The following is a 15,195-nucleotide window of genomic DNA, read 5'->3' as shown; positions in this document are numbered from 1 at the left end:
CTGGATCCCCAGGAGCCACCATATACCTCCTTGCAACAGCCCTTGAAACTGCAGGAGACGAAAAAGGCTTTAGCCACACTTCCATAACTGGCTCTGTAATTACCTCATTAAAAGGTAGCATCAGCTCCACCACTGAAGAGGGAGAATGGAGTACCTCCGTTAAAATGTTTGATTTAAACTCCGCAGTTGGCAGTTCCAAATCTAAGAGTTCAGCAGACTTTCCAATGACCATGTGATATGGTGCTACATCCTTTGATGGAACATCAGGAGCCGAGGAAAGCTGCCATTCCGGAGATAACTCCAAACACTTGCTTCTTTAAGTTCATCAAACAAATCATCAGTATCTACTTCCTCCATTTCCTCTGCACGATACCTTTGCTCCTCGAGCATCCATTGTGCCTCCCGCCTAGATCTCATTCTCGGAATCGGCGTCGACGGAGCCACAATATACTCCGATGAAGCCTGCGCCGTGTTCGGATCCGAAGGAACAGCCTGGGGCGTACGAGGTCGAGTCCGGAAAAGAGCCGGTGAAGATGGAATCTGTATCGATGACCTCGGCGCCAAGAAATGCCAAGACGGCGTGGCCGGCATAAACGGCGCCGGTGCATATGACTGAGGGACGCCCAGTTTGAAGGCCATTGGACCCATGGGACCAGATGGTGTTCCAGAGGAGTACATGGCTCTTGAAAAGACCCCATACATTGCATTCAGATAATGCGTCGGGTCTTGACCCGGGCCTGGAAAGGGTGGATAAGGACCCAGATTCTGCTCCTGTCAAGGAACAGCCAGAATCGGGTCAATCGGATACGATGGATGACGCGCTGGAGTCGAAGACCCTTCAGGCAATGGAGCTTCTTCCTCCTCTCGAGGTGTTGAGTGCGTTGACGTCGGGGATGATTCGACGACGGAGCCGGAGACTGCTCTGGAGACTCCACAACAGAATGCTCACCTTCCGGATTTGGTTCAATAGGTGAAGGAGACACATAGTCCTTCCAATGTCGATGTTTTGGAGACTTAGACTTCGGATCCGACTCTCTCTCGGAATGACGTCGAGACCCGTGCTTCTTCTTCTTCTTCTCATGCTTATTCTTGGACCGAGAAGCATGCCCTGAAGACTACCTCGAAGCCGACCTCGACCTCTAGGGGGACCTCAAATGTCTCCTACCTTTCTTCCCCTTCAACTTCGCAACAAGCAGCTTCGCACCTCTCTTTGGAAATGCCTTTGGGTTCATCTTCTTACAACAGGGGCATCCTTAGACGTCGTGGTCCGACGACAAACACCACACGCAGACTTCGTGCAGGTCCGTAATGGACATCAACTTTCCGCACTCCCCACAAGGCTTGAACCCAGATTTCCTCAAAGACATTTCGACAGGAAACAAGATTTAACTCGAAAAAGACAACAGTAACAAAGTAACAAATGAGCTACTGGGGATCTCAAGAAAAACCGTTAGCGTCGATGACGCGGAAAAAAGGGAACTGATGTTATCACGCCGGCGGAGTCCTATTATGGAGTCAGTGACGTCAGCGGAGCCGCGCGCGATGCCGTGCTTCTGTGACGTCGTCCACGTCGGCGTGAAGAGCTACAAAAGAATTTTCCGAATGTTGCTGACGCAGGGGAATATTCACAAGGTGAGGAATCCACTGGCAGATGTATCCATCAGAAACTTGTTTCTCTATGTAAGCCTTCCATCTCAGTGCCACAACTACCCAAGGTTGAGCTGAGGGTTTTACAGAAAAACCTACAGGACCTAAAGGGGTTGATAAGTGTATCACATGGTAAGGGCACACAACCACACCATATAATACACCCCATTTCCCTACAACAGTAAATCTAGGACTTCAACTGCTCGTTCACTTTGGTCACTGTCCTATCCAAAACATTGTGGCAGAGTTCGAGGGTGACACCTAGGTAAAGTAGCTATTTGCCAGAGACCCAATATCCTGAGACATCGGAACTGCTCCAGGGAATGACCTCAGAGTCCGGAGTCAGACAGGGTTGGAAAGTGGGTTTCTGTTGCAGTACACCCCCTCCCTCACCCCCATTTTGCCAAACTCTGGTGCAAATTTGACTGAATAAGCACTGGGCTCCTGCTACGCAGGTTTCCAATGCCTGTGTTCTTTCCCACAGCTGTACCTTTGTTTCCACAACTGGCACACATATACGTCCCTTGTAAAAGGTACTACTGGCACCAAGGGCCTTGTGACCAGAGAAGGTCTCTAAGGGCTGAAGCATGTATTGTGCCACCCTCAGACACCCCTCACCAAACACACACCCAAAGCCATTACAGAGTGTGTTTTGTGCTGCAGCTAAAACTGAAGAGTTGACGTGGCACACAACCCTGTTTGCCATGCCTACAAACAACTGCCTGTGGCATAGGTAAGTCACTCTTCTAGCAGAACACTCTTCTAGCAGAACTCACAACCCTAAGGCAAGATGCACTATACCACAGATGAGGACATAGCTGCATAAGCAATATGCCCATACAGTGTCTACGTCCATTCTCAGACACTGTAAGTGCAGTGAAGCCATATTGAATACAAGGGCTGGGAGTTTTTCATTACGAGCTCCACAACTAGATTACAGCTTTACCGAATGCTAGAAAGTTTGCTATCAAACTTCTCAGCATAATGAACCCACACTGATGCCAGTGTTTATTTATTGTAAAATGAACTCAGATAGCATCTTACAGATGCCCCCTAAAAAATGACAAACTCTATTGAGTGGCTGACTGGATGAGTGGCTGACTGGTCTCTACCAGGCTGCCACTTCCAGACATGTTCCTGACCCCCTGAGGGGAGAAAGTTGTACTCCCGTGGGTCAGGAACACAGCCTGCTTGGGGTGGAGGTACTTCTCATCCACCCCCAAGCAGAAACAGCACTCAAAGGCTTCCTGCCCTTTGTTATGCTAGCAGGGCCTTTCCAGAGGGTGGAAATGCCCGCCACCCTGAACAAGCATCACTTGTTGCGGCAAAGTCAGTGGGTAAATTAGTAAGCAGGAAAAGTGTGTCCCTTCTAAGCCAAGACCACCCCTAGGGTGCCCCGAGCTGAAATGATCCTCCCTCCTTTTAAAATCCTCCATGTTGGATTGAAGAATTTTAAGCCAATAGGACAAGGGGATGCCTCCTCCCCAAGGGGAGGGGACACACAAAGGGTGTAGTCAGCTTAAAGGTAGGTATCCCCTTGGCTACAACCTGTCCCTAAATTGAGTATTTAGGGAAGAGGCTTCCCTTAAATGGAGTATTTAGGGGTACCCCTGAACCTTGATTCTCAGATTCCTGGTGACCTAAAGGACTGAAGAGCCAGGCAGCAGTAGATGACAACTGATTTGGCCCCAGCCCTACCGGCCTGTCTGCAGCCTTCGAAGAAACCTGCTCGAAGAAGAGACTCATCCTGCAGGCCCAGCTACCTCCTAACCCTGAAAACACTGCCTGCCTTCCCTAAAGACCTAAAACTTCAGAGCATAGCGGCCCTGCCAACAAAGAAACCAACGCCAAGGACTCCCTTGCCTTCTGGGTTCGTGAGCCCTACCCACTCTGCACCCGATGCCTGTAGGAGAGTAGGGTCTGCTTCCTATGGTTACCCCCACTTTTTGCTGTGATTCTCTGGTTTTTGGACTTTGGTGTGGCTGCGGACCTGCTAATCAGGCTTACAGCCCAGCTATTCTCTCTCTAAATTGATACCATGTACTTTAGGTACATACCAGATTGGTTTCTGGGTTCTGGTTTCAGGTTCTACAGATCTTCGATCCACCCGGACACTTTTCCTCTGGTCGCCTGCAGCACTACCTTCCAGATCTCCATTGAAATAGACGACGAAACCCGACACCATAAGACACCTATGCACGCGGTTTCCGTGGGTGAGGTAACACGACTACTCTGGTAGTCTCAAGGGTATTGTCCATTCTAGTGTCCAAGTCCAAAAGGGTTCCATCGTAGTTTATTTAGAAGTGTCCTTAAATTGCAAATTTGTAACTTGTTCGTTTCCCATAGAAAGTCGATGGTAACCCGTGGCTGTGTTTAGTCACTGCACGCGGCTCCCGTGGGCCTCCTACTTCCTAACCTTTGGTTGTTTAGAGGAGCCCCAGCGATTCCACAGGCCCCAGGCCTGCTTTCTAATTCTCACCTGGTTCTTATACCACTATTTTAGTACATGGTTTGTGAGGCCCATAGGGCATAATGTATACTGTGCAACTTATCGTATGCTAATTGAGTAATAGTATTGTACTTTTACCTCTGACCTCATAAAGAGTGCAGAGGGGTTGTGTTTAGAATAAATGCATATATATTTGATATATACCTTGTGTGGTGTCCTTTCATTTGGTACTCAAGGGATTATAATTGATAAAACAACTTGCTTAATACGCTCTCTGAAGTCTTAGTTTAATGACTGCTGGTCCATGCTACAACCAGGATAGCTTTCTATAAGGTTGACTTTACAACCACCATCAATAAGGGTCGATTAGACTGGTGCAAGGTGCCCAGTAGAACTAGTGGACATCATATGCCAGGCTACTTTCTCACAATGCTCACTGACCGAGTGGCCCACTGAAGTCTACCCATCGATCCTGATCTCAATATAATCAGTGGGTGACCTCTCCTGGACTCCATGCAGAAGCCTGTACCCTCAGCACGAAGGTTCCCCTGAACGCGACTGGTGAAGATTTTCCGACATATAAAGGCACACCTGTATCCTCAGTGCTCTGGCTTTGTGGAGCTCAGTTGACGGTGCTCAGATGTCCAACGACATCCCAATTTACCTGCCTAATCGTTTGCCACCTTTGTCCAGCCACCTGGTACAAGCCTGCAGCCTCTTTGTGAAACCGAATTCCCCCCTTCACTTGTATTGGGTGGCTGAAGCGGACATTAAACCCTGCAGCCTCTGCTGGCATTAGCATGGTGGTGCTTTGTGCCCCCGGCACCCTTTGGTGCTTGCTTAAACCCCCGGGGCCTGTGCCCGGAAACTGCGGGTACTTACCTGCAAACAGTGCATCTCTGATCACCCCAGTCTCCATAGACTAACATTGGTCTCCGGGCACCACCTTTGACCTCTGCACCTGGCCACCCCAGTGCTGCTGATGGTGTCCACTTGAACCTTGCCCTGTGTTGGTCCAAGCACCCGAAGACTGGGATTATAAGTTGTGTACTGACGAGTTAGTGAGCATAACTATTTTCCTTCAATAGGATTACACTGTATTTCTTGCTATTTGTCTATTTTATTTATTTATTTGACTCATTTATACGGCACACGAATCATCCCCAGGTGGATCTCTTGGCGCCCGAGAAGGAGGAAAATGTAAAAGGAATACGATATTCATTCACTAGCTTACCCGTCGCGCGTTGCTGCGATCTCAGAAGAAAGGAAATTTAAGGAAACTTGTTATGATAACATTCAATTTACATTGTGTCATTTTTATTGAAACTTATTCATTTTAATATGGAAAACATTTCAAAGTGTTGTTTTAATTCTGTTTATTTATCCGAGTGCTTGTGGATACACAATATTTTTTGTTTTTCCATCTGGTGCGTAGACTAATAAATCAGAAGGTTTTCCGACGCGTGAGCTGGCCACATACAGTTGTCTATGTGAGAAGCACGGATTCTCCAAATCTGGTCCACACACTTGCAGCGATTGTCCTTGTGCTTTGTTGATGGTCATTGCAAAAGCGAGTCGCACCGGAAACTGTAAACGTTCATTATTGGAAAGATTATGAGGGCCTTGGGGGCCGATATTTAACTATTTTTTTTTTTGCCAGAAACCTTCGCGGGAGTGTACTCAACAACTTCCCAAAGTTTCATGCCGATCGGATGAATGGTGTAGTAAAGCAATAAAGGACAAACTGACATACTTTGTTTTTTATATATATAGATTAGAATAGTCAGGTCTTGAACAACTTTTTAAATTGTGGTAAGTTTGGGCAGGCACAAATATGTTCAGGGAGCTCGTTCCAATGTTTGGGGGCCAGGTAAGAAAACACACAACCTCCCATTTCGACTTTCCTAATGTTCCTGCAACAGAGCAGGCTGCAATTATTGGATCTAAGTTGTCGCCGAGGTTGATAGCGTTCAATTTTGTTAGTCAAATATGCCAGGCCCATGCCGTGCAGGGACTTAAAGACCAGGCAGAGTAGCTTGAAGATAGCTTGTTTCCATACAGGAAGCCAGTGTAATAGGCGCAGGAGAGGGAGGGAGGAGGTTCGAGCTTGTGTGTTCAGGGCAAGACGGGCTGCGGTACTTTGCACCACCTGCAGCTTGGATAGCAGGTCTTCCCTAATTCATACCAACAAGGAATTGCCATAGTCAAGACTGATAAGGAGCGACTGAATGAGGGTCTTTCAAGCGTTCAATGGAATCCAGGGAAAGATCTTCCTGAGTAACCGCAAGGTCCTGCAGCAGGTACCTACGAGAGTTTTCTTCCATTGAAAGCTTATGGTCTATTCTGACCACTAGGTTTTTAGCCTACCCTCTAGGGGCAGGTGCTTCTCCTAAATGTGTCGGCCACCAGTCAGCACTGCACAGCTCTTCTGCCTTGCCAAACAACAGAATCTTCGTTTTAGAGGAGTTAAGTTGCAGGAAGTTCTTCCTCATCCAGCTGTCAATGCTAGTCATACAAGTAATAAACTTAGCTTTGGTTACTGCGGGGTTGTTCTCTAGGTGTACTATCAGCTGCGTAGGATATGGTTTCAAACCCGTAATTTCTGATGATCGAGGCCAAGAGGCAACATAAAGATTGAACAGCGTGGGGCTCAATATAGAGCCCTGTGGAACCTCCTTGTCCACCACAGTTGTCTGTGACACAAATGAATCCAACTGAACACACTGTGTTCTGTCGGACAGGTAACTCTGAATCCAGGTAAAGGACAGGCCTCTGACACCAATCTCTCAAAGCCTGTTCAACAGATACGATGAGAGATGGTGTCAAAGGCTGCCGACAGGTCAAGCTGCACCAACATGACTGGAGAGTCTCTGCCCAGTGACATCATGAGGGTGTCCGTAACATCTGGTAGAGCGGCCTCGGTGCTATAAGATGCACAGAAGCCGGACTTGGGTGGATCTAGTATTTTATATTCTAAATAACTAGAAAGATGTTGGTTGATTATTGTCTCCATAATTTTGGAACAGCAGGGGAGAAGAGAGATTGGCCTGTAATTCAGTAAGACCGTAGGATCTGCTAAGGCCTTTTTAAGCAGAGGCTTAATGCGTGCGTTCTTCCATTTACGTGGGAAAGTCGCAGTCGCTAATGAGATATTACATTACTCTGTAAGTGAATCTGCTATGACCAGGGATAGTTCAAACATACCGCAGGAGGTAGCAGGTCTAAGACAGACCCCGATTTCGCCTGAGCCAGAAGGGCGCCTACCTGTTCGCCGGTAATAATAGGGAAGAATTCTAATATCGGGGAACAGGGATTTTCCTGTGGAGGGGCTCTCTCAAACGTCCTATTCAGGCCCGAAGGAGTGATAAATTGTGTCAATTTTATTAGTGAAATGTGTTGCTAGATGATTGCATAATTTCGGCGTTGATGGCGGAAGTGGGTTGTTTGCCCTTGAATTTGTAAACTCCTTCAGGATGGCAAAGAGCTCGAGGAATCCTCGGCTCCTATAATGCGAGAGCCTAAATAGTTTCTCCTGGCTGCATTACAACTATTTAAGTAAGTTCTATGGGTCTCTGTGTAGCACCGTTTATCTTGCTCTGATCTGGACTATTTTTCTACATTGCTAAGTATTGCTACTGTTGATTGACACTACAAAGTATTTATAATACTACTGTAAATTATTCAGATTGCTACTTGCAACACATGCCTACCGTTATTGAAAGTATTGCTAATCAGAAACTAAAGCGCACCAGAAACTGAGTTCTTCTTGGTTCTAAAATAAAACTAACAAAGTAATAGGTTTGTACAAACATTTGACCTGGAGTTAGTCATTGAGAGTGTGCCTTATTTCTTGACTGTGAGTAATAAATGCTTAACACAGCCCTCTGATGAGCCTAACTGCTCAACCACACTACCACAAAAGAGAGAAAGGTATTATCTACTTTAGCCTCTGTAAAGCCTCTAGGGAGCCACTGGACTCTATGCAGACTAAACCTTACTTTGGTATACTATATAAAGAGCCAGCTCCTACTGACAGGACAATAGTATAGGAGTCATCAGAACCAGCTTAGACGTGGAAAGAATCAGTATTGATCATGCTGCTGGACTCCAAACTGAACCTGAAATGGGTTCTGGAGGTAGAGACTGTCGAGGGAAAAAACAAGACAGGCCAGAGGGAGCTGGCAGTGTGCCAAAGATTTGCAACATGGATTCCTTGAACGTCTCAATCTGTTGTGGCATCGCTAACAGCGCAGGAAATTCTTGGTGCATCAGTATCAGCTGTAGAATCGGCTATTCAGCGCAGGACTGGGAGTGAGAACAAGGGACACCTTGACGTCCTTAGGCTGGGATGAGGTCACTTTGGACTGCTGATGTTTCTTTTCGGACTTTGATGAAGACTTGGACAGCAAAGAAGACCCGTTAGGGGAGCAGCCCGAAACGCATAAATGGGTCCATGCTCTCAACTTTGAACTTGGGTGGGGCTTACTGGACTTCCTGGGCTGTTTGCCGAAATACAGCTTGACTTTGCAATCCTGAATTGCCTTCCTCACAAGACTTAAGAGTCATGGTCCGAACCCAAACACCAGTGATGCACCTCGTGAGTATCTTACACAGACATCTGCTTTCAACAGTCCCTACGGGGTATTAAACTAGTAGTGTTAGGAAAGAATATGTTTCCTTACACACTGGAGAATAATTCAGAGAAAAAAACTCATTAGCTGAGGAGCAAAAGAGGAGCTAGCTGTGGATTTGCATACAGAAGCCAGGATCTGATGTCGGCACACTCGGGAAACGCTTGTAGCAGCTTCAGCAGTCACTTTAGGGGTGGAACAGACTAGACGGGGAACTGCACAATGACACCTATTGTTGTGCATGGGCTATACTGAAAATCTTACGGATCTAGTCTGGGGATATTTTAAAGGTGAGGTCTCTGCAGTCAGAAGTAACCATCAAAAGGCTAAATTCAAATGGGTAAAGTTTGGAGCTAGGAGAATTTACTAGTATAACATGCAGTCCATTTAAATCACGCCGACACCCTGCAGAGAAGTATTTATCCGGTGCATTTTACTTCCACATAACATGTTAGCACTTTTTTTGATTACCCATATTTTACTGCAGAAAAGTAGTTATTCAGTGCATGTTTTCCCCCTCCCAATGTTAGTATTTCTTTTGATTACACATTTTACATACAATCATCAAATACATAATAAAGTACATACATGAATAAAACCGGTGTACTTTTTATCTATTTCCACAAGCTGCTGATCGGCTTTGTTCCGCATAGATGGCTCTGGGTCCGTCCCCATAGCGATTAAATACGGCACACACTAAAAAAGTAGATGAAAGAAAAAAAAACCGAGCTATTAAGAAGCATTATGTTGAAGCATAATAGTACAGTAAAGAAAATATAGACAACTCTTCATATAACCTAGCAGTTTCCAAACAGTCTTCAGAAGAAAATATTTTATGATAAAAAATTGTGGTATTGGCATCTTCCTAACACTTAGAGGAAAGAAAATCAGATAGTGTACTTCTTGCTGCCTGAACACAGGCTCCAGACATGATCTATGACTTTTCTGCTTATAACCGCCCTACTGGATCCTATATATCTTTATGTTCATGTATCTGAGTGCATGTTTTTAATTATTGAACAAGTTACTTACCTTTGGTAAAGATATATCTGTAAGAAACATTAGTTAGTATTAGATTCCTTACCTTAGAATTACCCCCAGGCGTCAGACTGGATCCGGAAAGTTTGACAGCAGTATCCCTGCGCGACGGAAGGTGGCGTCGTGCGGCTCAGCATCTGTCATTGGCGTCAAGGTCGCCGAGATGACGTTGCGGCAGCTACTTCAACGCTGCCCTCGCACGCGGACATCAGTTCTGTACACGACTTTCCATGCCAGGAACGCAGAGCCATGCAAGATACTGACCACTGGTGATTTGAAACTAGTAATCTGAGAGGGATGACCTTAACCCTATAAATCAGTTCGCAGAACGGGGAGGATGGGTGAGGCTGTAAGGAATCTATCACTAACTAATGTTTCTTACAGATATATTGTTACCGAAGGTAAGTAACTTGTTCATCTGAAAGTAACACTTAGTGATAGATCCCTTACCTTAGAATAGACACCCCAGCAAATACCAACCCTGGTGGTGGGTCTGCCACCCTAGATCACACCAGAAAGTCCCAGAGAGCAGAAAGGCCTAAGAAGCGGTCTCTCCGGATTTGGCTGCCCAGGCGCACAAGTTACTTACCTTTGGTAACGATAGATCTGCAAGAAACAGAAGTTAGTATTAGATTCTTTACCTTAGAATATCCCCAGGCGTCAGTCTGGATCCGGAAATTTTTGCGTAGCAGTTCCCCTGTGCGTCGGTAGGTGTCATCTGCGGCTCCGCGTCCGTTGGCGGCGGCGCCGGGATGACGTCGCTGGAGTACTTAGACGCCGCAGACGTCATTTCTTATACACAGCTTTTCCGCGCCAGAAACGCAGAGCCATGATAAAAACTAACACTGGTGCCATGAAACTAGGGCCCTGAAAAGGGATGACCTTAACCCTAGATATCGGTTCGCAGAACGGGGAGGATGGGTGGGGCGGTAAGGAATCTAATACGAACTACTGTTTCTTACAGATATATCGTTATTGAAGGTAAGAAACTTGTGCATCTGAAAGGAACAGGTTAGTATTAGATTTCTTACCTTAGAATAGATACCCCAGCAATATCAACCCCGGTGGTGGGTCTGCGAACCAAGATTACACCAGAAAGTCCTGGAGAACAGAAAGGCCAAAGAAGCCGCCTCTCCGGACTGGACGGTCTAGGCAGTAGTGTTTGGAGAACGTGTGCAGCGATGCCCACGTAGCTGCCTGACAGATGTCATAAAGGAGGACTCTACATCACAAAGCAGCAGTGGCTGCTGTCGCCCTTGTGGAATGGGCGTTTAGCCCCACTGAGGCTCCTTTTTAGCTAAAGAATAGCAGGCTTTAATACACAAAATGACCAATCTAGAGATGGTTCGCTTGGGTACGGCCCGACCTTTATTGGCGCCCACGTATCTAACAAAAGTTAGTCACCCACCAGGAAATGTTTTGAGAGATCCAGATAGAAAGAAAGCATACGTTTGGGCCCAGACGGTGGAGCCGCTCTTCCTCTTTATAAGGATGCGGAAAGAAGGTGGGCAAAGTGATGGTTGGCCATATGTGAAAAGAAGTAACCACCTTGGGAAAAAAGGATGCACACATTAGGAGGACAACTTTGTTCGGATGTACAGCCAGAAAAGGAGGCTTAGATGAAAGAGCCTGGAGCTCACTCACTCTTCTGGCAGATATGACGGCTACCAGGAATGCAGTTTTAAGAGTTAAAGTCTTAGAGGACAGTTGTGAAGCGGCTCAAAGGGAGCGCACATCAAATTGGTCAAGACCAGATTCAAGTTCCATTGAGGCATAACAAAGGGAATAGGAGGTAAGAGAGGAGTTATGCCTTTTAAGAAACGATTTATAGCCTTGGACTTGTAGAGAGAAGGCTGATCAGGAAGCCTTAGAAAAGCTGGAATGGCCGAAAGATAGCCCTTGATAGTGCCCATAGCAGAGCCCTGCTGGGCCAAAGAAAGGAGGAAAAAGGGAAACTCAGAAAGAGGGGCAGAATGGGGATCCACAGCCCTTGCTGTGCACCATGCCTCAAATTTGTTCCACTGGCAGGCGTATACCATCGTAGTTGAGGGACACCTGTCTGCCAAGATAACATCACACATTTCAAGAGACAAGTCAAATGACGTCAACTGCGACTACCCAATCTCCATGCAAGGAGGTGGAGCAGGACAGGTTTGGGTGGAGGACTGTCCCCTGCTGTTGCGACAGAAGATCACCCCGAAGAGGCAGTCTGATCGGAGGATGGATGGCAATGTTGAGCAGCTCTGGATACCAGACTCTTCGTGGCCAATCCGGACCCACAAGAATGACTTGTGCCCGGTCGCCCTTGATCTTCAGCACTCTGGGCAAAAGGGGAATAGGCGGAAAGGCGTACAACAGACCGGAACTACACTTGCGTCAGAAGGCATTGCCTAGCGAGTGCCGCCTTGGAAATTCCAACGCCCAGAATTGCCGACATTGCGCGTTCTCTTCGGTGGCGAATAGATCCAACCAGGGCTCTCCCCACTGCTGAAAGAGACCTTGCACCACCACCTCCAAGTGAAGACACCATTCGTGATCCATCATGCACCTGCGGCTGAGTTCCTCCGCCTTGCCAGGTGTTGAACCACCAGGGATATGCCCTGATGTTCCAGGCATGTCCAGAGGCGAAGGGCCTCTTGACATAGGGTCCACCCCCACACCGCGCCTTGTTTGTTGCAGTACCACATGGCCGTGGGCTTGTCCGTGAACACCTGTGTTGCCCTTTTTGCAGGGTCATCCCTGAACTTTTTGCCTTCCTCCTGTACTTTGTCTGACCTGTTTTTTTTGGTTTTATAACTCTGGGCACTTTACCACTGCTGATCACTGCTAAAGTGCATATGATCTGCCTATTGTAAATTGATGTATGAATTAGGGATTCCATGATTGGCTGATTTGGTTTATTGGTCAGACCCTAGTACAGTGCACTGAGTGTGCCCAGGGCTTGTAAACCAAATGCTGCTAGTGGGCTTGCAGCACTGGTTGTGCCACCCACAGAAGCAGCCGGTAAAAGTGTGTCTAAGTTCTGCAATTGCAGAGCCTGTGTGCAGTCTGGTACAGCCATGCTAACTGGGAAAATACACCCACTTGTCAGTTTCTAAATCTTCCCTTTTCTTCATATCAGACACCCCTATGATAGGCTCAAGGACAGGGTACATTGTAAGGATAAAGTAGGACATGCCGTGGTGTCTGTGGCATGTCCTAATAGTGAATTACAGCCATTTTCATTTTTCACTATTGCAAGGCTACCTATTCCCCATAGGCCAGAATGGGCAGTTCGATTATTACATCTTATAATCTTAACTGAATCAGGGAACACAGTAAAAATTCGAGTTTAGCATGCCTGAACTCAGATTGATAAAGTACATCTTTTAGTGAAGTTGGTTTCAACATTCTGTGTTTGAAAATACCACTTTTATAAAGTAGGTATTTCCTTGTCTAACTATCCAAAGCCTGCCTCTGCTAGGTTGTGTATTCCTTGTCTGGAGTTTGAGTGACAGGGCTGGGGGATTCCAGTAGACAGAATAATAAGTCAGCCCAGTGGTGAATAGAGAGATCTGCATCTAGATGGGAGGGAGTTGACCTGAATAGGACAGTGCCTGCCCCCCACAGTGCTGGCTCCACCCTCTGTGGTGGGTCTGATGTCTCTAACCTGCACAGGTGAAAGAGAAGAAATCATGTAAACAAAGTGCTCCAGGGCTGTGCTTTCCCTCCACAATGCTGGCTCCACCTCCCGTGGGGCGTCTAATGTTTCTGCCCTGCACTGTGAAAGAAAAGAAGGAGTCATGTAAACCGAGTTGTCCAGAACTGGTTTGGACTGGGCATCGAGAAGATCGTCAACAGGACTTCCCAGTCAGTCAGGGATCCACAGCAACCACAGCACCGAGACCGCCCTAATCGCCGCCACCGACATCAGGACCCTGCTGGACAACGGTGAGACCGCAGCCCTCATCCTCCAGGACCTCTCCGCCGTCTTCGGACACCATCTGCCACTGTACACTACGCGCACGCCTCCACGCCGTAGGGATCCGAGACAAAGCCCTGGAATGGACCACCTACTTCCTCTCCGGCAGAACCCAGAGCGTCCGCCTCCACCCATTCCGATCCGAAGCCTCCGAGTTCATCTGCGGCGTCCCCCAGGGATTCTCCCTCAGCCCGACACTGTTCAACATTTACATGGCCTGCTTGCACACGTCGCCAGACAGCACGACCTCAAAATAATCTGCGATGACACTCAACTGATCCTCTCCCTCACCAAGGACCCCATCACCGCCAAAGCCAACCTCGACGAAGGAATGAAGGCCGTCGCCGACTGGATGAAGATCAGCCGACTGAAGCTGAACACGGACAAAACGGAGGTTCTCATCCTCAGCTCCAACCCTTCAGCCTGGGATGACTCCTGGTGGCCGACAGCACTGGGGGCAGCCCCGACACCCACATACCACGCATGCAACCTGGGAATCATCCTCAACTTAACGCTCTCTATGACCAAGCAAGTCAACGCCGTCATTTCCTCCAGCTTCATCACCCTCCGCATGCTCCGCAAGATCTACAGGTGGATTCCGACAGATACAAGAACAACAGTCTCCCAGGCCCTCATCTGCAGCAGACTAGACTACGGAAACACCCTATACGTGGGAGACCCGAACAAGCTCATCAAACTACTGCAACGCATCCAAAACGCCTCTGCACGACTAATGCACAAGTTACTACTTTTGTAACGATATATCTGTAAGAGACATTAGTTAGTGATAGATTCCTTACCTTAGAATATCCCCAGGCGTCAGACTGGATCCGGAAACTTTTGCGTAGCAGTACCCTTGCGCGTCGGTAGGCGTCGTCTGCGGCTCCGCGTCCGTCGTCGGCGTCGTGGGCACCGTGATGACGTCGGAGTACTTAGACGCCGCCTCCGCGTGCTGACGTCCGTTTAGCCACAGCTTTTCCACGCCAGAAGCGCAGAGCCATGACAAAAACCAACACTGGTGCCATGAAACTAGGGCCCTGAAAGGTGATGACCTTAACCCTAGATATCGGTTCGCAGAACGGGGAGGATGGGTGGGTCGGTAAGGAATCTATCACTAACTAATGTCTCTTACAGATATATCGTTACACAAGTAGTAACTTGTGCATCTGAAAGAGACACGCTAGTGATAGATTCCTTACCTTAGAATAGATACCCCAGCAATACCATCCCCGTGGTGGTGGGTCTGCGAACCAATAATCACACCAGAAAGTCCTGGAGGACGGAACGGCCAAAGTAGCCGTCCCTCCGGACTTGACTGTCCAGGCAATAGTGTCTTGCAAACGTGTGCAGCGAGGCCCACGTAGCTGCCTGGCAAATGTCCTGCAAGGGCACACCTCGGCCCAGGGCAGTTGTAGTGGCTCGAGTGGAATGAGCCCTCAGCCCAACAGGGGGTTCCCTCTTAGCCAAGG

General features: G+C 47.7%; 1 protein-coding gene across 2 annotated transcripts in view; it reads right to left on the bottom strand.

Moving 5' to 3' along the window:
• Positions 1 to 15,195, bottom strand: part of NIPBL (NIPBL cohesin loading factor) — a 1,086,041-nt gene that overhangs the window by 165,482 nt on the left and 905,364 nt on the right. For both annotated transcript variants that reach the window (XM_086960544.1, XM_086960543.1), the window contains exon 32: positions 9,316 to 9,423. In XM_086960544.1, the coding sequence (XP_086816670.1) occupies positions 9,316 to 9,423 (108 nt within the window). The remainder of the gene's footprint in view (positions 1 to 9,315; positions 9,424 to 15,195) is intronic.

The sequence above is a fragment of the Lissotriton vulgaris genome, chromosome 3_1 (genome assembly GCF_964263255.1).
Source record: "Lissotriton vulgaris chromosome 3_1, aLisVul1.2, whole genome shotgun sequence".
Classification (NCBI taxonomy): Eukaryota; Metazoa; Chordata; class Amphibia; order Caudata; family Salamandridae; genus Lissotriton; species Lissotriton vulgaris.
The sequence above is the reverse complement of the archived record's forward strand: the minus strand, read 5'-3'. Positions and strand labels throughout refer to the sequence as shown.